The sequence below is a fragment of the Pipistrellus hanaki genome, assembly GCF_964339955.1.
Source record: "Pipistrellus hanaki genome assembly, chromosome: 4".
Taxonomy (NCBI): Eukaryota; Metazoa; Chordata; class Mammalia; order Chiroptera; family Vespertilionidae; genus Pipistrellus; species Pipistrellus hanaki.
Genome location: NC_140506.1, coordinates 36,763,416 through 36,788,386, shown reverse-complemented (window position 1 = coordinate 36,788,386; position 24,971 = coordinate 36,763,416). Strand labels below are relative to the sequence as shown.

The window sequence follows — 24,971 nt, the reverse complement described above, 5'->3', positions numbered from 1 at the left end:
ATGCATTCCAGCTGAACCAGCCTTTTTTCCTTCAGGAAAACTATTTTTACTCGAAAGAGTAACTGACAAGCTATGTTTGTGTACCAGATTTGGGTATTGGTCAGGCAGTTGGCTCAAGGTATGTGTACATCTGAGTATTTTGCACATTTGGCATATGTGTTTATATGTGTAAGGTGTAATTCACTGAGCTGAATATTAAGATCCATATTACCTGGCGACGTGTTGAGCCCGAGGCCAGCAGATTGGAGCCTCATTTGTAACTTTTGATTTTTAGGTCACACTGTCTTGTGAACAGTAGTGCATTCCTTTTTGGGAAAAGGACACCTAAACAAGGAGCTACATTAGAGAACTCTAAGCGGTTCTTTGCCATTTCCGTTCACACACTTGGAGAATAACTAGGAGTAAGAGTTCAGGCCCTCTCTGTGGGTCCATTAACCACCTCCAAGCAGCTGTGGACTCTGCATTTCAGGTTAGTCGGTCCAGACGCCATGAAATATCCATTGTTGTTCAAAGATTAGTTGGGTGTTTTTTCCTTTTCTTTCTGGCAAGCCCAGAACTGCCTGTCCTCCTTTCCTTCAATTCAGGGGCTCTCTTCCCAGCCTTGAAGGTTGCAGCTAGCTTACTGGGTCCTCAGCTGGCCAGTCCCCTCGCTGGCCCTTTCAGATGTCATCAGCTCGTCATTAACAGCTGATGAACCTCAGAGGTACTAGTACCTTACACCCATGGAGGCCCTCCCCCTGCATTACTTGTAGCTACCCTGTTTCCCCAAAAATAAGACAGTGTCTTATATTAATTTTTTCTCCCAAAGTTGCGCTAGGTCTTATTTTCGGAGGATGTCTTATTTTCGGGGAAACATGGTACTAGTGCGTTTGTCTTCTTGCCACACGTACACACACATCAGTCCTCAGAGCCTCTTCCCTGGAAGGAGGCCTATATTTCAGATGGCATCTTGCAGTCTACTATTTTTGGATTTTTCTATCTTAACTTCTTTGTACTGCCAAAGTGAATTAGATATTGTTGCTCTCCTTACATAAAAATTATGATTTTCCCCCTCCTTACTAATTTTGCTGATAATGCTTTGTTCTCCTAGAACGTCCTTTCTTATTTCCACATTTCTAAATCCTTAACAACAAAACAGCTCTAACATCATTTCCACAAAGCCCCTCTTTTATCTAGGGGGGAAAAAAATCTTTCTGAATTAGCACTTAACATAGACCTCCCTTAGAGATTTTTTTTTTAAACTATTGTGTGGACCTATCTATTTCTACATCTTTCCTCTACTACATGATGAGCTACCCATGGCTTGTGTCTGTTTTCCCCATAATGTACTATGGTGATAACCTAGTGAATGAAGGATTTTCCTTTTTTTTTAGTTCAGGATCTAACAATTTGAGGATGAAAAGATACTTCCAAAGGCTAAGTTTATTTCTCCTCCCCAGAGAGACTTTGGTTGGTGACCAGCCACATCAGTCTCTTGAGGGAGCCAGAGGTTCCTTCCAGGAGGAGTAATGAGCTAAGTGGCAGTGAGAATCCCTGGAGTGCTGTGCCGCCAGGCCGTTCCCGGAGAGAGGAAATGCTCCCCCACTGTGGCATGTACCTGTGCGAAGTACTCCTCAGAGATCCTCCCGGCCCATTCGATGCACAGGTCCAGGGGGCGGCACGGGTTGGCCACATCGGCACACTTAATCATCATGCGCTTGATCAGGATTTGGTTCTCAGGGAAGTTCTTCCCAATAGGGTTACATTCACAGTCGCTGCCCTCAATCTGGAAAACAGTGCCGGATGAGGATTAGTTCAAGATGATGGTGGGTCCACAAGGGCTAACTGACCAGGCATTAGATGGCCTCACTAGGGCACACTGAGGCACGACTGACTCAGAGAAGGCTGTTTTCTTATCAGTAATTTCATATATAATACTCTGATATATTCTTAACCCTCAAGCAACATAAAAACTTAAGAGTGTACAAGGTCAACATTCCGGTCACTACTCACCTACTCCCCCACTTCCATCCTCTTCCCAGAGGGAACTGCTATATGCAGATTTGTTTTGTTTTTAGTAATTCGGTTTGTAATCTTAAAGGAGAAGAGCTTTTCTCCCAGTTTTACCAGGAAATGTGTAAAAGCAAAATTTTGTTTTTTAATACATTAAAGATGGGGTAATAACACATGTGTGACCCTTCAATTATTTCTTCACTTACTTCTAGTTATACCTTCCAGCTCCCTCTCTCTCCTACTCACCCACTTCTTCCTACTTTTTCTTTCTTTCTCTTAGTGGATGTGTCCACGTATGCTTTCCTGGCTGTTCTTCTGATTGGGTAGTTCAGAGTGTGAACCATATAAGCTTTGGGGGTTCTAGGAGCAAAAGGTGGGCCAGGGTATGTTTAGCATGTTTAAAAAGACTGATCATACATGTTAGTGGTTATGAACTAAGCGGCCAGGTCCATGAGTAGGCTTACATTAATGCAACAACACACCTGTTATATGCAAAGTCTGGAAGATTGATAGCTATTCTCTACCTTCAAAGATACCATTGAATTAATTGTGTGAGAACAGTTAATTAGCTCTCCAGAGCTCTGCCAAGCTGAAGGACGGCATGACATTTAAGGTTTTTTTGTTTGTATTGTTTTGAGACTGGGCCTATTTATTAGACCATCAATGGGCAGAATTATGTTCTGAAGGTTCTGGTTTTTATTACTTAGCACTGGGAAGATACTGTAATAAATCTTACTTGGATAGATGACCTTCCCAACACTAAATTCTATGATTCTCTATAATTTTCCCTCCTAAATCCCCGATTCCTTCCCCCGTCCCCATAAGTCCTCTGTGGAAGGAGAGACCCTGGCAGTGTGCTGTGGAACCTCTGGGACATGGGACACAGGTGAGGTGGACACTGTCCTTCGATCCAGGCTGTTCTGTGGTAGGGTCTTACACACGTAGTCTCCTTACTGATTGTCCAGTTACTTTTAAGACATCCACTATCCACATATGCAACCTCTCCCGCTCAACAGGAGTGAGCAAAAAGCTTTTCTAACTTTATGGGGTGGGCAGTTTATCTCATTTTAAACAAGAGATGTGAACTTTCTATCCATGTTCCCCAATCTCAAGTTTATAGGGTCTTTAACACAGGTCCAAGGTACATCAGTAAATTTTAGAGGAAAAACAACTTGGGCTTTTGTTTGCAACTAATCACTTCCAATTGGGCTGTATGTAGTCTTTAGGTACTGATGTGCTTTTAATGCAAACCAGCAGGAATAGAGATCTTTAAAACACCCGACATTGAGGTCTACAGGTCAAAGAACAGAATTAGAAAGGGCATGGATCTCTTAAATAGAACCATTTATGCTGGTGTGCTGCTGGCAGGCGCCTTCCATCCTATCCTTTGGGTCTACCTCCTTTTGTTGCCGCTGGTTTTATCCGGGACCTTCCTTAAAGGACCTCGGAGTTGCTCTGGACACTGTCAATCTATTCTTGACCCCAAGGAAAACAAGTGGTCAGTACTTTCAGCTCTTTCTTACCAACTTCAAGCAAATAACCATGTTGCATTCGAGAGAGAGAAAAGACTCTAATAGAAATATACTCTGATGTATCTTATTACATGAGAAATGCTTACTTCAGCTGCCATTGGTTTGTTGATGCTGTTCACAAACTTGTTCACATGTTCGAAGTGTTTTGTCATCTCAGTTGCTAAAACCATGTCAATAATAGCCTGGCGCAGTGTTCGATAATGGTTCCTAAAATAACCAGAAGACAGAGAGCCCTGTTCACATCATGTCCCGAATTAGAACTGTTCTGCTACGGTTTCATCTCACTTCCCACAATTTAGGAGGGAGCTGGGCACAGAGTTAAGAAATGACTGCAAATCACAATAGTTTACCTGCTCATCTTCCCATGAAACCAGGACTTGTTGACACTGTTCCATTTTCCCCAATGACAGTTGACCCTTCCTCATGTGACTTATGAGTGAATATATACACCTGTCATATGGTAGACACTTATTTTACAAGGTGATTCCTTTGTACCTTATCTTGGTAACATCAAACAGTGAGGTCGAGGTGGAAGGAAATGACAAGTCCCTTCCCTACAAGGCTAGTACAGCACCTCAGGAGCTGGCCTAGGGCGTGCAGGGCAGACACCATGATCCTTAGAGGATGGTGAGTGGGCTTTGGTCCTGTCCAAAACGTCCACACTTCAGAAATGTCCTTGGGTTCAGATAGCCCATAGCATGTATTAGGCTTTTGGTTTATAGGATTAATATGTAAAAAACAATAATTAATACAGGTTTTATTGATATAATAATTGTATACTGACTGTATTGCCAATAATTACATTTCTTGCACCAGTCATGACACATAGGGTTAGGTAGATGGTTTGGAATTTGAATATTAGTGGACAGCAGGATCTATATTAACTATTCACATTTTGGACAGGACCAAGTTTAAGGACCTTTGGGTGTGGATCACATATCACCATGAATGTTTTGGACAGGACCAAATGCCATTCGAGACTGAATTATTTCCTTCTGCGATGGCATTATAAGAAGGTTTTCTCATTAATAAGTAATCCTCTGAGTTACAATTAGAAGTTGTAATGGATGGAATAGTCCTGCCCCAAATCACTGTCCGGTTCCTTCCACCTTGCAGCTGAATAAAATCGGCTGTTGGAAAGAATTCTTTCTGTGAAAGTTTTAAAAACAACCCTCGAGGCTGACGAGTGGGCTTGAGGCCTCGGTGAGCTCTGTGCTCTCTGCCCTCTCAAAGGAGCCCGCTCCCCAGTCTGGCTGGTGTTCTGTGGGAAACAAACAGAGCCTGACTGCAGGGCTGTGACAGGCAGGAGGAATTGCTCCTATCTGTTCACACTTGGCCAACTCTCCCCAGAAGAGAGGACAAACAATTAGGGGAAACCTGTCCAGTGCCTGGGCTCCAGCAGCCCTGCTGGGACTGTAGATACTGTCTCCTCGTGAGTTAGGATTTTAAGTGGCCAAGGATTGAGCCAGGGAAAGACAGGGAAGGATACATTTTCCTTGAGTTACACAAAAGACAGATGTCCTCCTGCAAGGGTAAAAACATCTATTATAGTTATTAGTACTGTAGTCAGTATTCACAGAATTGCTGTGTATAAAACATTTTCATGAACTCATTGAACTCATTTAAATGAGATTTAAAAAGATGAAAGCAGCCTGAAAAGTACAATTAAGTTTATAAAGGCAAGGTTATTATTTTACTATCTGACACAATGGTACAAAGTGTCCTTACTTCCCCTTCTCCTGCCCCTAAGAGGAAGCTAAGTACTAGAGAAGTTAGGGGAAACTGAGTATCCTACTTAACACTCCAGAAACCTGAGCACAGGAGCCCAAGTACAGCCTACCTGTCAATGTTCTTGAAGATGTTGCATTTGCTGTCCTTGACCGTCAGCTGGAAGGCCAGGGCCGTGTGGTGGCTCTCCAAGACGGCCGTGTCGTTGTAGAGCACAGCAAGCTCACTGCCTGCGTTGCAGAGGAAAGAGTTGGTTCTTCCGGGATGGTCCACATCGTGGACTGTGGCAGCAATCAGCGCTGCCACCTCATCCAGCTGGTCCAGGCTTCCCTGGGGTGAGGGGAGGCAAGGTTGAGCATTACCCACTGGATGTAGGAGATTTACTCATCCTTGTCTCTCGGGAGGGGCAGACTTGGGGAGTTGCGATTAGAATGTTCTCCCCAGTCCACGGAGCCTTCTCTGACTTCCTCGAAGCTGAGAGGCTGTCTACTCAGCACATTGCATCACCTTGCTGTGCTGTGAATTATTTGGAGGGATAAAATGGATATCTAATTTCCCCCCAGAATCCATTCACTCCCGATCTTCTGTAGGAAGAAGGCAAACAGGCCTCTTCAATGCCTGCCATGTGGTATTGCCATGATTCTCTCCCAGGAGTGGCAGAGCAGAAAGTGGCCTATAACCACAGATATTACTCATTTTATTTGCATACTTCTGAAAAGAGTGAGAGTGTGGCAGTAAATGGCACAGATATAACACAGCTCTACTGATAAAGGTAAAAGGATTAGAACCAAGCAGTACAAGAGGATCAAGAGTGAGCAGAATTTTCCCAGGAAAACTGAGGTGAAGAGGGTGTGTGTGTGTGTGTGGGGGGGGGGGAACTCTTGCTATTAAAGACAAAATACAGCTCTGGGCTGGCAGGTGGTAAAGGCCAAAAGGGTAGCCCTCTCTCTAAAGCTCTCATTATTAAAGAACATGAAGCAGAGATCGGGGGATACAAATTCTTTCTCAGTTCACAGTTTTAGGAAAGAGTTATCAAATGGGCTGTTGTTTTATAAGACATTGTCCTTTATGAATTCATTTATTTGATAATCACTTATTGGATGCTGACTGGGTGCAGATTGGCCAGAATGGACTCCCTTCCAGATCGGCCTCTGAACAGATCCTTGTCTGAAGTTATTCACTCACATAGAAGACCAAAAGGGTCATGGCTATCCCGACTTCCCACTGCAGTGTGCCAGGGAACTGGTAAGTGGGGAACAGACAGAGTCCATCATGAATTGAAGGGCATATCTATGGCGGGGCTGAGGCTGTGGAGCTGTGTCACAGTGACATTAAGAATTTTAGCTTTAGCCGAAACCGGTTTGGCTCAGTGGTAGAGCGTCGGTCTGCGGACTGAAAGGTCCCGGGTTTGATTCCGGTCAAGGGCATGTACATTGGTTGCAGGCACATCCCCGGTAGGGGGTGTGCAAGAGGCAGCTGGTCGATGTTTCTCTCTCATCGATGTTTCTAGCTCTCTATTTCTCTCCCTTCCTCTCTGTAAAAAATCAATAAAATATATTAAAAAATAAAAAGAATTTTAGCTTTAATGTATAAAGAAGTTAGGGGCAACAGATGACGTGGGAATTTGGTAAAAACATTTTTTCCTGACTGTCAGTGGCAGCAGTTCTGGCGGAAGAGGCCTCAGGGATAAATCTCACTCGAAGCCCCTCACATGGATTAAGCAGTGGGCTGCTGACTCAGCCTCTGCACTCAGGAGCCCCTTCCAGCCCAATTCTCCACGGTTCCTAAATTCTGATTCTCTGGCAGGGATGACTGGTAAGAGTATTACTAGTCTTAGACTTGTTTCTGTTACTATTTGAGAAATTCAACTAGAGTCTGAATGCATTAGTAAACAAAAATTCTTATTTTAGGGGAGGGAGATAATAAAGTGACTAAGCATTCCCTAATTTATCAAGCATTTAAGCTGTACTTTTCTGAAAGGTCCCAGGTTCGATTCCAGTCAGGGCATGTGCCTGGGTTGTGGGCACATCTCCAGTGGGAGGTGTGCAAGAGGCAGCTGATCGATGATTCTCTCTCATCGATGTTTCTAACTCTCTATCCCTTTCCTTTCCTCTCTGTAAAAAATCAATACAAATATAATTTTAAAATAAATAAACAAACAAACAAATAAATAAAGTAGGATACAAAAATCTTCAAAAGCTTCATTCTTGGAACACATTCTTTACATTCTTGCTCAAGAAAGCGAATACCAGGATTTGGCAAAACAGAAGAAAATACCCCTCTACCTATCTCACTACCATGCTTCTCCTTAAGTACCAGGCCTTTGAGCTTATATATATCTATATATAATGTCAGGCATTTGCAGATTGATACAAATTTCAGTCTCTATACAGCCCTTCTACCAGGGGTATCTACAGTCTAAGCTTCAGTTTTGATTGTAGCAAAGGAATTAAAAGCTTCATTGTGCCAATGGTGATAGGAAGGAGGGAAGATGGGGATCTCTTGCCAGCTGTACATGGGTGTACATAGGGCTACCCTGCACATCAGCACCTGTACACGATAGTCTTGGCTTCTAAGTAAGACAAGGGGACATGGAACTCAATATGAATTACACAGTTATTAATATAGGATATACATATTCATTCCTACACCACACACACATGTATGCAAATATGTAGTCCTGAAAGAGCTTTACTATCTGGGTCATAATTTACCAATGGCCAAATTCCGATCCTAAAACTTAACTGCTAGACCTAGTAACCATTTGCTATAATAATTAAATATTGGCCTCTAAGTAATTATTACAAAGTAAACACTTGGAGAATGGGTTCATAGATCGGCTAGACCTGTAGAGGGCTCAATAGTGGCATAATAGTCATTTTAGGCATTTGGGGGAGGGGAGGGTTATGAGAAAAGGCTATGTCTTTACAACACCAAATGACCAATTTTATAGTAAAAGAAAAAAAAATTTGTCTAGGCAGGAAACTAGATCGTGATATTAAAGTTCTACCTTCACTCTCTCCTTCCCCAGGAAGAAGGCGGTGGCGTGCAGGACGTCCGCGGCATGGGTGGAGTTGTGGTAAGCATTGGAGGAGTGGTAGTTGGCTTCAATCACTTGGAGCCAAGCCCGAAGAGTCGTTTCAGAACAGCGTAAAAATTCACACACTCCAAACCGGGAAAAGACCTTTAAGCCCAGGTAAACCAATGGCCTGGAAAAAAGGAAGACAAACCCTGAGTCATTGTATTCACTGGTCCAGAAACTGCTTGCGTTGATGATACTGAGGAATGGAGGCACTTTTCTTCTGATGCTTATTCCACATGCATCAGGGCATAAAAACATCTCCTCCCCGTTACAACATCTCCTCCTCACTGGCCACTTCTTGCAACTAAGTGCCTCAACGGTGGTCAGTTTGAATGACTTCCAGATTATCTCTAAGTCATATGCTCTTCAGTGGCTCTGACAGCCAAGAAAGGTCCCTGGAAGTTCCTCCCCATCTCCACTTCCACATCAGCTCTGAACTTCCTTTATGTCCCCTGAAGCAGTTACTGAGCCTAAGGACAAGAGGAATGGCTTGTGTGATCTCAGCGAAGTTCTGTCTTATGTTATTTATTTACAGGTGTGAGGCATTCACATCCACACCCTGGAAGAAATAGCCTCCTACTATAGAAGAGGACTTTCTGAGTCTCCAGGATGAATAAAAAAGAAGTCTCCAGTACACTCAAACTCATTTTGTAAGATGGGGCTTCAAATCTGGGGCTGAGAATGCTTGGAGCTCTTGCCTCATTAGCACAAAGGAATGACCTGCGTAGATGTGAAAAGGACTCAGCATTTCCTCATCCGGGGTCATCACCAGGCTGATCCCACACCTCACCCACTAATACTCCCTCCATAAAGGAGCTCACTCAGGGGCCATCGTCTCTGCTCTGCGATACTCCTCCAGGACAGCACGAAAGGAACAGACGCTGCAAGGGCTGTGTCTCCCTCAAAGTTTCCAATGTGGAGTCTTGAGCTTGGCCATTAGTCCTCTCTGCCAGCAGCCAGAGAAGCTACATACCTTTTATGTGTAACAGCTTCCAACTCAAAGATGTTGAACTCCCAACTTTCCTCATTATCAAGTAATTGAGCGATACACGGGGGGACATCATTGATGGTTATTGGCATTGCAAGGTGACTGTGACTCTGATGCACATCTGAGCAAACAGATGGGGTGGCAAAGGAGGAGGGAGAGGGTTAATGGTGGAGTCCTGGGCGCCCTTGAGCATCTGCTGTCTTTATCTGCTACTATAAAGAGAAAGCCTTAAACTCCAAGGGTAGGAAGATGCTCACTTCAGGGCTCTTCTCTTACATTATGAAATTCCAAGGCCCCCAAATAGAAAAACAATTCAGTTTAACAGTCTGCTTAAATGTATAGAAAATTGCAATCCTTATTCTGACCGTGTTCAGATAAGTAATTTCAATTATGAGACATGGTTTCAAATGTAGAGACCATAGAAATGCTTAAATTGCAATGAGACCAACAGGAAGTAACACCAAGGTCCTCCCCGCACCAAATCATCACAACACTGGGGCCTGCACGGGCTAGAGACAACAAGGGGTTCTATGGCAACTTACTCTTAGTGAACACGTACTCGTTTCCTGACAACCTCCTCAGGCCATCCTGGAATAAAGAAAGATGCTATTAGAAGCATGTTGTATATGCCGGCATTATTTTCGTTTCTTTAATTAGCCAAAGAGATTTGAATAATGAGTAATTCAGTCAATCTGGAACTCGCAAATTAAAGCTCAAAATTAAATCAGAACAATAGCTACAAGACACAGGATAGTCTCCCTTCCATGGCTCTTAGCCTCAGGAGGTGGAGAATTGAGAATAAAATGGAAATGACTACATTCTGCTCACATCTGGATTGTGAGTTGGCTCTATTCTCATGCCATCTTTCTCTTCTGGAATTTTGAAGCCACATTTGTGAAATCACAGAAGTGAACTTGCTTTGGTTTGGATGCATGTGATTTCGAAGGGACCCTCCTTACTCTCATAGGGACTATGTTGTTTGATTTACTTATTAGGGAGCCAAAGCCATAGGCCACATTTGGGAATTCCTTAATGTAAAGCCTTAAAAAGCTTGAGCTAATTTTTGACCAATATCTGAATTGATTTTTTTCTAACTGCATTTCCTATTTAGCAACATTAGCATCATTGCTAACTTTTAAAAGAAAAGTGTTTGGACTGAGGTCTTTGGAGGGACAGCATAGGGACTGGGCAGGATTCCAATGTTCAGCCTTTACTAAGCTCCTGGACTTGAATTAGTCCCAGATGTTCTTGCATCTCAGTTTCCTATCCTTCATCTTCCTATCCTTCATCTATCCATCTACCTACTGTTTTTAGCTTTTATACTTGTTTGTATAATTTATAATTGTCATCTCTAGAAAGTGTGTGCTGAGGTTTAAAGCGTCAGTGAAGGGCTCCTCTGAAGTCACACCTTGGATCTTTAGGCCAAGAGCTTAATTTTTTACAAACAAATAAAAGATAAGTTACAATGGCCCCTCCTCTAAGACATATCACAGAGGACTCCTTGTTTCTTCTTTGCCTTTCTTTCTCATCTTCCCTATTGCTTCATAAAAAGAGGTGGAATCCTGATCTGCTTCCTCATAGCATGACCTGGAGAGGAACCCTAACTAAGATGGGATGGCTGTATGCTGAAGGGGCCGCCCCCTGAAAGACCCAGGCTGCCGCCTCTAACTGAAGTCTGCACTGCACTGGGAGGGGCAACAGAGGCCAGCCCTGGGGCAGGGAACATTAGATTCTCAGATTGCAGGCTCATCATAGATTTTTGGTTGGAACTAGAAGGGGTCAGAAAGCTAGTCAACACTCAGTATTGGTGGTAGGGCTAAATGCCAGCCTTTAGAATAAAACTCATAGATGACTCTTGGACTTTGTTTTTCTCCCAAAGGATTCTCCCACCTCTGATAAGGAGCACAGATGAGTAATTTGAATTTTCTTCACTTGCTCATGATGATTATGGCCAAATAGATCACAGCAAAACAGGATGAGTCTTTGGAAATCAGCTGCCATGGGGGTGGTGTGCTGGCAGGGAGCCTCCTCCCCGCCCCGCCAAGCCAGAGCAGCTCCCTCTGCTTTATCCAATTAGAGAGGGAACTTCCATAGAAGCCTTTACTGAAAGGGTTCTACAAGCTAAAATTTTGGAAAATAGTGCTGTAGTCTAAGTACAAACCCTTTCTTTTACATAAAGAGCCTCGATCCAAGGAGACTGGCCATAACCTCACCCGAATACTGTGCCAGGTCAAGGGAAGAAAGACAAGGGCCATGCATATCAGCCAACTGCCTGGGATCGCCTTTGTGTAACAGGAATTCTGAAGGACTGTCTCCCCTGCTATGGTCAGTCAGTTTTGCAAAGCTCCTATAGAGAGAGATAAATGCAAGATTCCTTGACTAATGCCACCCACAGAAATTGTGATGTTTCTGGTTTGTCCATACAACAGGTATAAGTACTGTACATGCTGCATGTAGTCTGGAGCACATTAACCTCTGGTTTATCCTCATCACTCACAGTCATCAGACCTCCAACGAGATCGCTGGTGTGAGGATCTTCGTCTTTGGTGCCCAGCTGAGGGGAGTACAGTTCAGTGGTCCGTAAGATTTCTAAAACTCTGTCCAAGGCTTCTGCTACTGTAACAGGGCTGTTTTCTTGGGCTGCATTAATTATATTTATAACCTAAGGAAGTAAAGAAAGAAAAAAAATTTGAGGTCATTAGGATTCTACTTCCCATCTACCGAAATCCAAAAGAAATTGGATGATGATGTCCACGCCACCACTCCCTTCTAAATGAGGAATGCTGCTCACCCACCCCTTTGGGTGTCTGTCCCACCTCACTGACTGCATTTCTCCAGGCTCCTGGCTGGTCCTCCTGCAGCTCCCTTACAGGGTGGAGTTCCTCAGGGGTTGATGCTGGGCCTTCCTCTCACTCTACAGGCCTCCAGAGATGAGCTCGCATTTCCATGATTTTGGACACATCATCCGTATGCCAAGGGCTCTCAAATTTATATCTCAGCTCTGAACTCTTTTTGACCTTCAGACCTGTGTATTCAATTGCCTATCTGACATATCCATGGGAGTATCTTACATGTCCAAATCCAAACTCATTCTCCTCTCCCCAAAGCAAGTAAGCAAACAAAACCGAGAAAGACAAAGAGCTTTGCTCCATTCTCTGGCTTCCACACTGCAGTAGGAAACCACTCCTGTCCATCCTGTGCTCAAAGTAAAAGCCTTTAATTTCCCACCATGACAATGTAATTAATCAAGTCAGACTGATTCTCCCCCTAAATATTCCCTGATCAGTTATAATCCTAGTATAGCTAATACCATTTTTTGCCTGAAATTCTGGAAAAGCTGCCTAACTGGCCCCTCTTCCACTCTTGTCATCTCCGATCCATTCTCTGCATATCTGACCATGTCACTCCCTGCTTTAAACTCTTTATAGTTTCATTTTGGTGCATTGGGAACCACTAAACTCCTTATGGCCCGACTGGCCAGAATGAACTGAGCCCTGCCAAGCTCCATGTCACCATCTCCTCCCTCTCTCGCCAGCTCCAGCCACTCAACCTCTTTCAGGTCCTCAACTGTTCTGCTCACCCCAGGCTTCAGCCCCTGCAGTGTCTGCTGCCTCAAATCCTCTTCTCCCTCTCGTCTTCCATGTCTCTGCATGCCTCGGGTCTCATGTCAAACGTTATTTCCTCTACAGACAGACCCTTCCTGATCACCCCTCTCGCCACCCGAAATAAGGCCCTGATCTAATTTCCTCTCATAAACTGTTTCCCTTTACAGCAACTTTTGTAATTTATAACTATATTTATTTATTGTGTTTAATATATATTTTCTCTGCTAGACTGTAAACTATGATATCGTGGTATGTCATTCATTTTATCTTCAAAACAGCCCAGTGCTGGGTAACCCTGACTGGAGTAGAGGCAGCAGCTGCCACTCACCTTAGTGATGGGGGCCTCGATGGTCATGGAATGGATCCTTGCCATGGATGGGTAGCGACGGTTCTGCAGGCTTGGTGCTGGGGAGAAGTCAAGAAAGTTGTGTCTGGTGGTGGCGCTCAGCTTGGCTGAGTGCAGCGAAGAAGCCCACCCAGACCTGGGGGCCTGGCTCTCGAAGGACTACTGTCCCCCACAAAGCAATGCATTCATCCATCTCTTAATCCTGAGAGGGTAAGAGCTCGGCCACTGCTTGGAAAAGATGGTCTGGCCTGGAACTTTGGTGGCAGGAAGGCCTTATGAGTCCCAGCCCACAAGGGGAATTTTAGAGAAGGTCGATTAGATCTGGACCCCATCTCAAGAGCGAAATGATCCCACAGGACTCACTTCCCCATAAGGCACCAAAGCCCATCTTGGGCAGTTCCATCACTTCCAGTCCTTAGCCACTGGCATGGAACAGGTAACTGTGCAGTGTGGGAGGGGAGTAAATGAAAAGGCAAGTGATGGGGGAGAGAATGAGCCCCTTCAGTCTGAATTTGGCACTGCACATCTCTGAGCCTTTAGGTTCTTAATACCCAGAACCCCTGGTGGTTCTGGCTCTAATCAGTAGAAACTTTCATTTTAAAATACTTTATTTTTTTTAATAGGTAATCCTTACATGCAGTTCAAAATTCAAAAAGTAGAAGCTTTACTTTAAAAGCTCTGTTCTCCCTTTCCTACTACTCCTCTGAGGGACAGAATCTGTATGTTATAGCTGGGATCACCTAACCTAGCCAATACCAACACAGCAGCCTGCTGCGCAGCCCTCTGTGGTCCTCTCTGCTGCCAGGGCAGCCACACGGCACACTCTGACCCTCCACTCCCACGCTCTGTGGAGAAGACAATTGCAACTCAAACCCTACTAAGAAAACTGAGCTCATCTAGTTGAAATTCCTTCATTATCCTTTCTATCTACAATGTTGTATATCTACATCCTCGGTCCGTCTGAAAATATTTCGGTCCACATTCCTTACATTTTTGGCCCCAATCCCTTGCATGCCCTGTGATGTATCCATCTCACTCTGTGAGTTATCCATCTCATCTTTAGTTCTAGTTCAGCCACTTCCCTCAGACTCAGCTTTCCCAATGTGACTTAAAGAACTGAAAAGTCCCTCACCTGCCTTTCCATTTACCCCCCTAAGTTACCACCCCACTTCTCTCCCTTCTGTCACTCACCATCCTCTCCTCATACCTCTAGAATCTATCCTCATTTGCCAAATAAACACTAGCTGAATGCCTCTTCTCAGCTCTTATGCTCTCTGATCTCTGCAGCACTTATACTGCTAGCCATCTCCTTTCTTCTGCTACCCTCTTATTCTTGGTTCACCTGACACTGTACTCAGATGGTTCACTCCCAGCTCTCCTGTTGGCTGCATTGGCCCTATTTCTCTTGCTCTCTCTCACTGAGGGTGTACTTTCAAGCCTCAGACTCAGCACACACACACACACACACACACACACACACACACATTAGAGACGTTCTTCTGCTCATGGCTCTTCATCTGTCCTCTCTAGGACACCCAAATCCATACCTCTAGCCCTGAGTAGGTATCTTGCATTTTAGCTTTTTTGACATTTTCACTGAAATAAAACTAATCTTCTCAATCCCCACCTAGCCATACATGGAAACTTTTTTGTTTCTGTAGATATTACTTCTATCTTCTCAGGCTCATAGGAATTAAATCTCAGAACCATCTTTGACTTCCCATCCACCTGAAAATCCAATGAATTAATTAGGCCTGACTGAACTAAAGTATTTTGCTAAATTCTGTCTCAGTTTATCTGGGACCGTTTATTAAAGGACAGTAAGGTGTATAACACATACACTGAACACTGGGTTTGCAGTGGAGTCAGGAAGCCAAGATTCTGGTCCCCTCTCTGCCACTAGCAGCCACATGTGACCCAGCCCCTGCTCTGACGGTTACGGTCCAGCACAGCTTAGGCCAGCAAGGATCAAGCACAGAGTCGTTTCAAAGAGAAGATGGACTGTAAAAAGTCTACTGCCTATGGGGGAAGAAGCCAGTGTTGCTGACTTTCTATTCCTTTGGATTTGTTTACATGTTGAGGAATTCTTTTATATATTCTTCTGTCATTTTCTATGCTTTAAAAAGGTCAAGAAAATCTGAAAAACTTCTTACCGTCACTGCCTCGAGATGATATTGATTTCACATCAATGGACTCCCTCCTCCTGCTCTTGTATCTGAATGAATGAGACTCTAAGGATTTCAGATGAGTAAGGGGAGTGGTTAGTTACCAGCTTATTCACAAGTGAAGTTTGGACACATTTCCCCGTCATTCTCCAAAGAAAATCAAGGTCACTTCTTAAGCACTATAAAATATTTTTAAGAATTAGGAAACCGTTTTCTCTTCAAATTCTCACCACACACAGAATTTCCTGCCATATTAGTTGTAGAACGATGCCTGTCCTTGTGGCACCACATTACACTATGATCAAGGATTCTTTTGTCCCACTAATAACTCTTTTAAAATAAACATTAAAATTTAGGGGAAATTTTGGGGGGTTCATCCTGATATGAAGTATCAATACACTTGATTGTTTAGATATGGAAGGTTCTTATTATATTTGAGGAAATAAATACTAGTGAAATCCACAGAGAGTTGATTTTACTTGGGAAACTAATTTGGACCAATTGGAAGCCTTTTTTTCCTAAAAAGTTGAGCCTCTAGATGTTCTTCTAAGGATGTGATTTCATCAAGTGATGCAAACTGCCAATCCCAGGAAGGAAGAGAAGAAAAAGAAGTTTTATAGTCCAACAATTTGCAAAAACTAAACTCTCACTTTTGTCCCCATTTTCTGAAAGGGGGATGGGGTTGAAAGCATGTAAATTCTGCATAAGTCTTTACAGACTTTGAATTTAACACTCAAAATGTGCTGTTCCATTACTGCAACATCTAAGGCAACAGTGCCATGCCAGCAGTGAGGACTGGGGATAAAAATGTCAGGGCTGCAGAAACATGCATTGTCAGGTGTATGCTTCTGGTGGGGACCACACATGAGCAAGGGAGAAACTCAACTCCTAACAGACCTGCTCCACTGTGCTGAGACGGGAGTCATACATGCAGCTTCCAGCATTTCTCAGACCCAATAAATGATATTTCAAGAGAGGAAAAAACGAAGAAATAACGCTTTTTTCAAGAACTTTCCAGTGGCATAAAAGAGAGAGAGGTGTAAGAAAGTGTAGTAGTACAAAGGACCAGCTCCAGAGCCAAACTGGCAAAATTCAAGTCCCCACTGTCCAACCAGTAGTGTGTAACCCTGGAGGTGTCCTCTGGTGTCCCAATCTGTATAGTGAGGGCAGTTCCAGCATCTCGTTCGTAGGCTGTTGTAAACAAGCTAATTCATGGCAGCACTTGGGGCAGTGTGGGCCACGTTTTAGTTCCTGCCGGCTATTATTCATCTGTGCACTTGCACATACACCTTCTTAGGCACACACAGGTCATGTCATAACGCTGTTTTCACATCATAATATGCCTTAGACACTTTTCTAGATCACCTTTTTAACCATTTTCTTTAGTATCCTCAAAAATCTGATTTAACTAAAAATGGTTAAATCAGTAACTAAACCTGAATTATATTTTTACAGCATGAATTGAAAGGCAGAGTATTATAAAATTAATCTGCACACCATTGCCTTTAATAATCTAACATAAACCATTTACTATCCCTTTGCCTATTTTTGTCTTCCAGACTCTGCCTTAAATTTTCTAGCCTTAAATATGAGTTTCTGTATTTCTTTATAAAGACAACTGTGGGTGGTGGCATTCTAAATAATACTATTAAAATCATATGGCATCTTTCGAACCCTCAGAAACTAACAGATCATTCGCAAGACATTCCTTTTTAGCCTATTCAGGGACTTACTAATCATATACATTCCTGATATTTGTGTTGCAGATAATAATTAAATTGAACTTAGTGAAGATTTAAGATTAAATTCAAGATCAAAGAGCATAGGAATTCCTCAAAATGTAGTTTCTAAATAAATCTAAAGTAAGAGGTTAGTTTCACAGCTGTTGGCCCAGGTTGCCTTGTTGGATCCTAAATCATTTATCAGAAGTTATTCAAGCCGAAACTGGTTTGGATCAATGGATAGAGCTTCAGCTTGTGGACTGAAAAAGCCCCAGGTTTGATTTTAGTCAAGGGCATATATCTTGGTTGCGGGCACATCCCCAGTAGGGTGTGTGCAGGAGGCATCTGATCGATGATTCTCATCGATGTTTCTAGCTCTCTATCCTTCTCTCTTCCTCTCTGTAAAAAGTCAATAAAATATATTAAAAAAAGAAATTATTCAAAGATGAATAATGCTTATTCCTGACTATCTCAGCTAAAATTAAGAGAAATTATAGCAACAGAAATTTAAAGTTTTGATAAATTATTCTTTAGTATAAGCCATTTAAATACAAGAATTTGGTATTCATTCTCTCAATAGATACTTGTGGAATGAATTTCAAAAACAGAAAAAAGAAGGATAAAGGACTTTTAGATAGCTGTCCTCAAAGGCAAAAAAGATACAGTATCACCAATTTTTAAAATAGCTATAATGTACTGAGTACCTACTGTGCACCAGATGGTGCTTTAATATTTTAATATTTACTTTAATGTTTATTATTAGATATTTAATATTTATAGACATGTCTTACATAGTCTTGCAATAATTCTAAATTCTGTACAGTACAAGTTTAAATTGATGAGGAAATTTAAACTTGGAAAGATTGTTTAGGCAGCTCAAGGTCAAAGAGCTAATAAATGAGAGAGCCTGTGCTTTTCAAGATGGGGTGGTTTAAATTAATGTTTTGTGAGTATTGAGTGTCTACTATGTGCAAGACCATCCTGGGCACTACAAAGGATATGAGAATGCTTGTAACAGATTTTGTGAGTTAAAATAATGCTCTTACTGTAAGTGTTAGAAGGAATAAACTAAAATATCTGAGAGAAGAGCTGAGAAAGAGAAGAGAAAGGTAGGGGAGGGGAGAAGGATGCTAAGTAGTTAAATACCAGGCACTGATAGATGTAATGTACATTTTTCCCCTCTAATCCTCTTAACAACAAGATGAACAATGTTAATTCACTTTACAAATAAGAAACCAAAGATCAGGAAGATCACAGGAAGGCTTCCTGAGTAGGTGAAAATATGGTCCACCGTGGAATCAAGGAGAGGAACTCACAACAGCCCAGGCCTGACTTGAGGCGTTAGTGGCTGGGAAGCCGCTAATGGGAGAGAATGTGTGCAGGAACAAGAATTTTAAATCTTTGGTAGTAGACACATTTCCCCCTCTAATCGGAGAATTTCAGACCTTCCCAATGTAAAAGTCATCATTCTATAGCTGAGGAAACCAAGGTCAGGCAGTCAGAGTCTTACCCCAGTTATGAGGTGAGGAAAGGGGAAGCTGAGCAGGTGGGCAGGGCTCCTGACCCCCAGGCCAGGGCCCATCCATGTTCTAACTGTGCAGCCACTGATGCTGCTAAGCAAGGGAGGCCTGGCGACAGTGTGACAGCAGTGCGTCTCCCTGGACTTGGGGGCCACTCTCTCATTCTACGTTTATCTGCATGACGGTCTCTAGCCGGCAACAGAAAACCAGGAAGGGCTGGCATTGGGTAGAAAGGGTTGCCATGAATAAATATTCAAAAAACTTCCAGCCATTCTACTTCAGTTCTGGCTTTGCAATTCAGAATACGTTTCAGACTTGACCCCACACATGCTGCCTGGGAGTAAAAGAGTGAAATTGAAGCATTCTCACCTGTCTGAGAATTGTCTCCTGAATCTCGATGAATCTTGTGAATCTGAAGTGGTTTCAAAGTTTGGTAAATAAAACAAGAGAAAGAAATTTAAAATACAGCATGAGCAGCCAAACAATTTCACTACAAAACTCTGAAGACTTCAAAAGAGCGAGAAGTTGCACAGAAAACATGAACAGATGCAAGTTGTGCACCAACTAATACTATTATAAATGCTGTTATGCCAGACACTCATGGGATGCTGAGCCCACAGCACGGGGGGCTCAGAGAAGGACCGCTGGCCCGCCAAAGCTCTTCTCATTCTCACAGTCGGCAGAAATGCAGAAAGAAAAAAAGCTAGAGCAAAAATGTAAGGTTTTTATGAGGCTAATATATAACCTGTTTGTAATTCATACTTATTATAAAACTTTCTGTGATATACTAAAAATAATACCAACGTAAGCCTACGCCTTCTAAAAATCTTCCTAGAAAGCTCTTCAAGTTACAGGCAGGATCAATTTGCAAATGTTTCATCACAATGAGAGCTGATCTTTAGATGCAGTTTAGCACCTGGTTCTTTCTCATTATCAAATTTTCCTGCGCTGGTGGTTTTGTGCTAATGCTCGATCTGTGTCATATGACGGTGAAGTAATCACCACAGGAAAGAATACATTTGCTTTCTTTGGGTTCCTGCATTTCTTGTGTTTGTAACAGACTCTGCTACTGGGCACATTTAGCTCTATCACTTATAATCAAGCTGCTTTCCTGCTGAATCCATCTACTGCCTGTAGCTCAGACCAGCTAACATCCGTAGCCACTAATGAACAAGGTAAATTAACGAGGAAAACAAGGCAGGTGCGTGTGTAGGGCTGTCTGGGAAGGACGGTTAGGGTGGCTTAACAATGCCAACCATCTAAGCCAGAAGTCCCCTGTGTGCCATAGGTAAAATGTCTCCGCTGGATTGAGCCACGGAAAAATAATCATGGGAAACTGAAGCGTTAAGATAGGGGGTTTCTCTGAATTACCCCGCACAGCCCCTTCCACATCATCACCGCCTGTGTGAGATCTGGGCTTTAATGTGACTAAGAGCTGTGACTCATTCATCCCCTAATTATGGGGCCTTTTTTATCTCTTCTGTGAAGAGCCACTCTGTTTTTCCTTTTCAGAGAGAAACCACTTGCTACAAAGCCATGGAGTGCAGTGTGACTTTTTGATCTGTACTGAATGAATACCACTTTTGCCTTGCAAATTGTTTATCAGCTGTAGTTCAAAAGCAAGTGATCTTTAAACACTCAGCTTTTCTCTCTGAATCACAGCACATCTCTCCTTTAGAAACGTAGTCCCATGGCTCCCCAGATCACACACAAAAGAACCTTCTCATGTAGTTCATTGGCCCCCACAGGCCAGAGGACTGCGCTGTGGGGCCGGGAAGTTGCCGTGGGCTTTAAGTTCTGTCCAGATGGAAAGAGAGGAAGCCCAAGGTCCAGTATGCACACCCCAACCCTGCCTTTGGGATGAAAATGAACCCCGTCCCCCACCCTGAGGGTGGGGATGAGAGTAGAGGAAACAGGGTGGAGGGAAGAGGAGAGGTATCAGGTCCGTCTGGGGAGGAGGCTCGGTTTTCCTCCGCTTAGGAGTCTGTCTGCATTTGGCACATTCAGAGCTGAACCCACAGCACTCACACCAACCCCATCACCCCCCAAATTGGCTCATCTGCCACTGAGGGGCGCTCTCCTCAGATAGCAGAGACTAGAAACACTCCCCACCTAGCTGCCCAACCTTCACTCACTTCCCTAGCAGCGCCTGGTGGCTGCCCCAGTGCCTGGCTCACTCTGACCCCTGGGCAAGAGCAGCCCCCGAGGACCTTCCTGGTCACACCCAGCAGTGCGGCGTTTTACTGAAGCTTCCAGAGGAAGGTTAAATATCTCTTCTATATACACCCCCTTTAACAGCTGAAGATTCATTTAGACAAATTCTTTTAGAATTAAAATTAATTGGAGGTCTAAACCCACAAATCATTTACAACCTGGCACGAATGATTCTGATATAGTCGGCAGATGGGAGCAGAGAAGGACTGATAGGCCAGGTCAGAAGGTCACCCAGGTGGGAAGCCTAGCAATGGGCAAAACTGGGAATGCCAGTACTGTAGGGTGGGACCTCGCCCCAGGGTGACCTTTCCTCCCCCAGCAAACCTTTGATCGTGTGGGTTAGACCCCTGACCTTTCACATCACTGGTCACGTAGTTTGGACCCTCCCCTGAGCTCCCCTCCCCTGGCCTATGGCTAGTCTTGTGGGGGGCCCTTAGAGGAGGGAGAGCCTCCCAGGACTTCCAGGCAGGACTGCTACCCGAAGCATTAAGCCCTCAGGACCATGAGGTTCTGACTCACAACAAATAACCTTAGAAACAAAGCCTGGGGTCTGTGGACCCCAGAGAGAGGTTAGGTTAAACTAGGAATGACATCCAGGCCTCAGTTTCAGAAAAGCAACAAAACCAGATGAAGCCGGTCCACCTGGCTGTCATCAGGACCAGCTGCACTGACTAATGACCCTGCCCCGGTGCCCCCAAACTGGTGGAGACCACGGCTTGAAAGGACCCCCGGAAAGCTGGTGAATAGTCTTTGGACATCCTCCCCTGAGACCTCCCCTAAAACCCCACGTTCAGGAAACAGATGAAGGCCTTACGATGGAGGACCCAGCGTTCGCTCTGGCACGCTCAGAGCACACCTGCACCTTCCCTTCCCCGTCCTCCCTCAAGGTGTGGGTCTCCCTCAAGGTGTGGGTGCGCCTTTGCTTTCTCCCTCCTCAGTGCCAAGGCCCTTGCTTTGCCTCTGTAACTTGCTCCCTGAGGCCATGCAGCCCAGCTGGCCCACTTTCTCCAGGGCTCACTTCTACCTCTGCGACTTTCTACACAAATTTTTGCTTGTATTGGAGTCTTAGCTCTGAATCCTTCCTTAGCCAAAACTCAAGGGCCAAGGTCTAACATCTGGTGCTGTTTGCCATTAACAGTTTCACTAAAGCCGAAACCGGTTTGGCTCAGTGGATAGAGCGTCTGCCTGCGGACTGAAAGGTCCCAGGTTCAATTCTGGTCAAGGGCATGCACATTAGTTGCAGGCACATCCCCAGTAGGGGGTGTGCAAGAGGCAGCTGGTCAATGTTTCTCATCCATGTTTCTACCTCTCTATCCCTCTCCCTTCCTCTATGTAAAAAAATCAATAAAAATATATTTTTGAAAAAACAAAACCGTTCCACTAAAGTTATTTCCCTGTAATTCTCAGTCAGGCTCACTGAGGAAACAGGGAAGGGGCCTCCGGTTTTGTAGCTGAGGTTCCTGGTGGGCAGCCTGGGGCACCTGTGGGCCTGAGGGCTCTGGGCAGGAAGACAGAGGCTATCTCTGAGAGGACGGCAGCATGCCAGCTGCTTTACATTCCCCGCCTCCCATCACAGCACTCACGGGAGGGGAGGATCATCCCTCCTCTGAAGAGAGAGAAGCTCAGGTTTTGAGAGAGGAAGGGGCTTGCAGAGCCGCACAGCTAGTATGCGCAGAGCCCAATTTCAAACCCAGCTTCCTCCAGCTCTAAAACCAGTTCCTCTCTCTACAGGGAGACCCTGAAGGTAAGTCCCAGGCCATGCTTGTGAAACTGGGGTCTCAGGACAATATCCTCTGGGTCAGTGCAGGGCATCTGTTTGAAATATTTTTTGTTTCCAAATTTTGGGGAAGGTCTGAATCTCTGCTATCAGTAGGTTTTGTTACCTGAATTCTAAAGCAAAGCAAATCAGAATTCAATGTCCCCATGTCAGCCTATCTCTGGAGTGCAGTGTTTTTTCCTAAAGAGTAGAATATTCCACGTATGGTGATAGCTGGGAATTTTTAATACTGGAAATTTTGGTAATAGAGGGAAGTTCTGCAATTTGAACACTCTTGCCCTTGGTCTGTGCCACTCTTAAACCAAGTCCTTAGAAGCTTCCAGTTTGTTTTTGGAAAGGAAACTCATAGCTTAAAATACCACAGGTTCCTACAAAAGTTGCTTTCCTTGTGCTGCCTACTTTGTTTATAAACACCTGATTATGCCTGGCTCTAAAAAGCACTTCAAATTCTGCGTGTGTGTGTGTGTCTGTGTGTGCGCACGCGCGCGCGCACCTGCATAAGATTCAAGGCCATCTGACTGCTTTCTTCTTAGAGAATAATCATTTAAACTTTATATTTTTCTCTACACACCTACCAGAACGTCTAAAACTGAAAGGAAAGTTTGTCAAGGACGTGAAACAACTGGAGGGACGGACAATGAAGTGCTATAACCATTATGAAAAAAGGTCTGGCAGTTTCTTATAAATTTAAACACAGACCTACCCTATGACCCAATTCCTCAGTATTCAGGTCCACTCCTGAGAATTTACCCAAGATAAACAAAAGCATGTGCTCACAGAACACTTTCCTAATGTTCAAAGGAGCCCAAACTGGAAGGAGCCCAGAAGTCCTTCAACAAGAGAGATAAACCGGTAGATTGATGCAGTGGAATACCATTCAGCAACAAAAGGGAAAAATTACCAATACATGCAACAGGGATGACTCAAAACATGATGATGATGATGAACAGAAGAAATAAAATTAACAGACTCAGACACAGAGAGCAGATGGTTGCCAGGGGGTAGGGTGTTTGGGGTGGAGGTGAAAGATAGGGTGAAGGGAGTAAGAAGTACAGGGTGGTAGTTACACAACAGCCATGGAGATGTATGTAAAGCATAGGGAATATAGTCAATATTGTGATAAGTATGTATGGTGCCAGTTGGGATAATGGAAATACTGAGTGAACACTATGTAAAGTAAATGACGGTCGAACCACTAAGTGTACACCTGAAACCAACACAAAATAAAATTGAAAGAAAAAAATTCCAAAACACTATGAAAAAAATTCCAAAACACTATGATAAGTGAACGAAGCCAAACACGAGACAGTAGATACTGCATAAAGCTCTAGGACAGGAGAAACTAATATATGGATAAATAATTCAGGACAGTGTTACCTGTGAGGATGAGTGGAAGCAGGGAGAAATGGGACCTTTTGGGACGCTAAAGTTTAATATCTTACGGGGTCTTATTACAGAAGTATACACATTTGTCAAAACTCAAGGAATGCTATACTTAAAATCTGTGCATTTCACTGCATGTAACTTTTACCTAAAAAAGGAAAGCACAAAAAAAACACACTATTAAACTCTAGTTAATAATATGCATGCTAAAATACCAAAGAATAAAATGTCCTGATGTTTGCAACTTAGTTTGAAATCTATCAAAGAATAAGACGGACTAATGGATGAATTGAGGACAGATGGTAGGTATGACAGAGCAAAATATAAATCATAGAACCAAGATGGAAGGTACATACATATTGACTTTCACTTCTCTTCTCAACGTGTGAAAAATTTTAAAAACATTATGAAAATTACATGTTCAACAGAATATGAATTGATGGCTAAAAACTGGAAGTCTGAAATATAATTTCAAAATCTTTGAAAGTAAACAAGACGGAAGGAATTGAGAACAGCCTGAATTGTGCAAGGTAATGGCACGTTACGGTCCCCGGGACTGCACATAAAGATGATGTCCCTTCACACCAGGACCAGGGAATTGGGCAGCAGCTGGCAATCGGAGAAGTAGAAGACCTGCCTAGGTAACGACTTCATACACCGACTTTAATAGTTTGATTGATTGAGCGTATGGCCCTAAACCCTGATCTCTTCTCTGGGAGAAAAACTCCAAAAATAACAATATGAAAACATCCCTCTTAATGTATGTTAAAATCAATCATTTTAAATGAAAAAAATCATGGGACTTTTAGCAATTAAAATGAATCAAAGCCAGGATCAATAAATAATAAGCAAGCAAGCAAGCAAATACTAGGTATTTCTTGAACATGCATCTCAGAATCACCTTGGGAATGTGAGTAG

At 43.5% G+C, this 24,971-nt stretch overlaps 1 protein-coding gene and 1 long non-coding RNA gene across 8 annotated transcripts in view; one reads left to right on the top strand and one right to left on the bottom strand.

Moving 5' to 3' along the window:
- The window catches only part of PDE8B (phosphodiesterase 8B), a 260,529-nt gene that overhangs the window by 3,289 nt on the left and 232,269 nt on the right, over positions 1-24,971 (bottom strand). For all 7 annotated transcript variants that reach the window (XM_084881266.1, XM_084881268.1, XM_084881267.1 and 4 more), the window contains 10 exons: positions 19,049-19,091; positions 15,427-15,504; positions 13,256-13,332; positions 11,820-11,984; positions 9,865-9,910; positions 9,308-9,443; positions 8,263-8,461; positions 5,365-5,582; positions 3,611-3,731; positions 1,598-1,765 (listed from right to left, as the gene is read on the bottom strand). In XM_084881266.1, coding sequence (XP_084737392.1) covers positions 1,598-1,765; positions 3,611-3,731; positions 5,365-5,582; positions 8,263-8,461; positions 9,308-9,443; positions 9,865-9,910; positions 11,820-11,984; positions 13,256-13,332; positions 15,427-15,504; positions 19,049-19,091 — 1,251 coding nt within the window. The remainder of the gene's footprint in view (positions 1-1,597; positions 1,766-3,610; positions 3,732-5,364; positions 5,583-8,262; positions 8,462-9,307; positions 9,444-9,864; positions 9,911-11,819; positions 11,985-13,255; positions 13,333-15,426; positions 15,505-19,048; positions 19,092-24,971) is intronic.
- LOC311621334 lies at positions 5,581-9,937 on the top strand. The gene is made up of 3 exons (XR_014794819.1): positions 5,581-6,497; positions 8,284-8,448; positions 8,870-9,937. It is a non-coding gene; the product is annotated as an uncharacterized lncRNA (long non-coding RNA).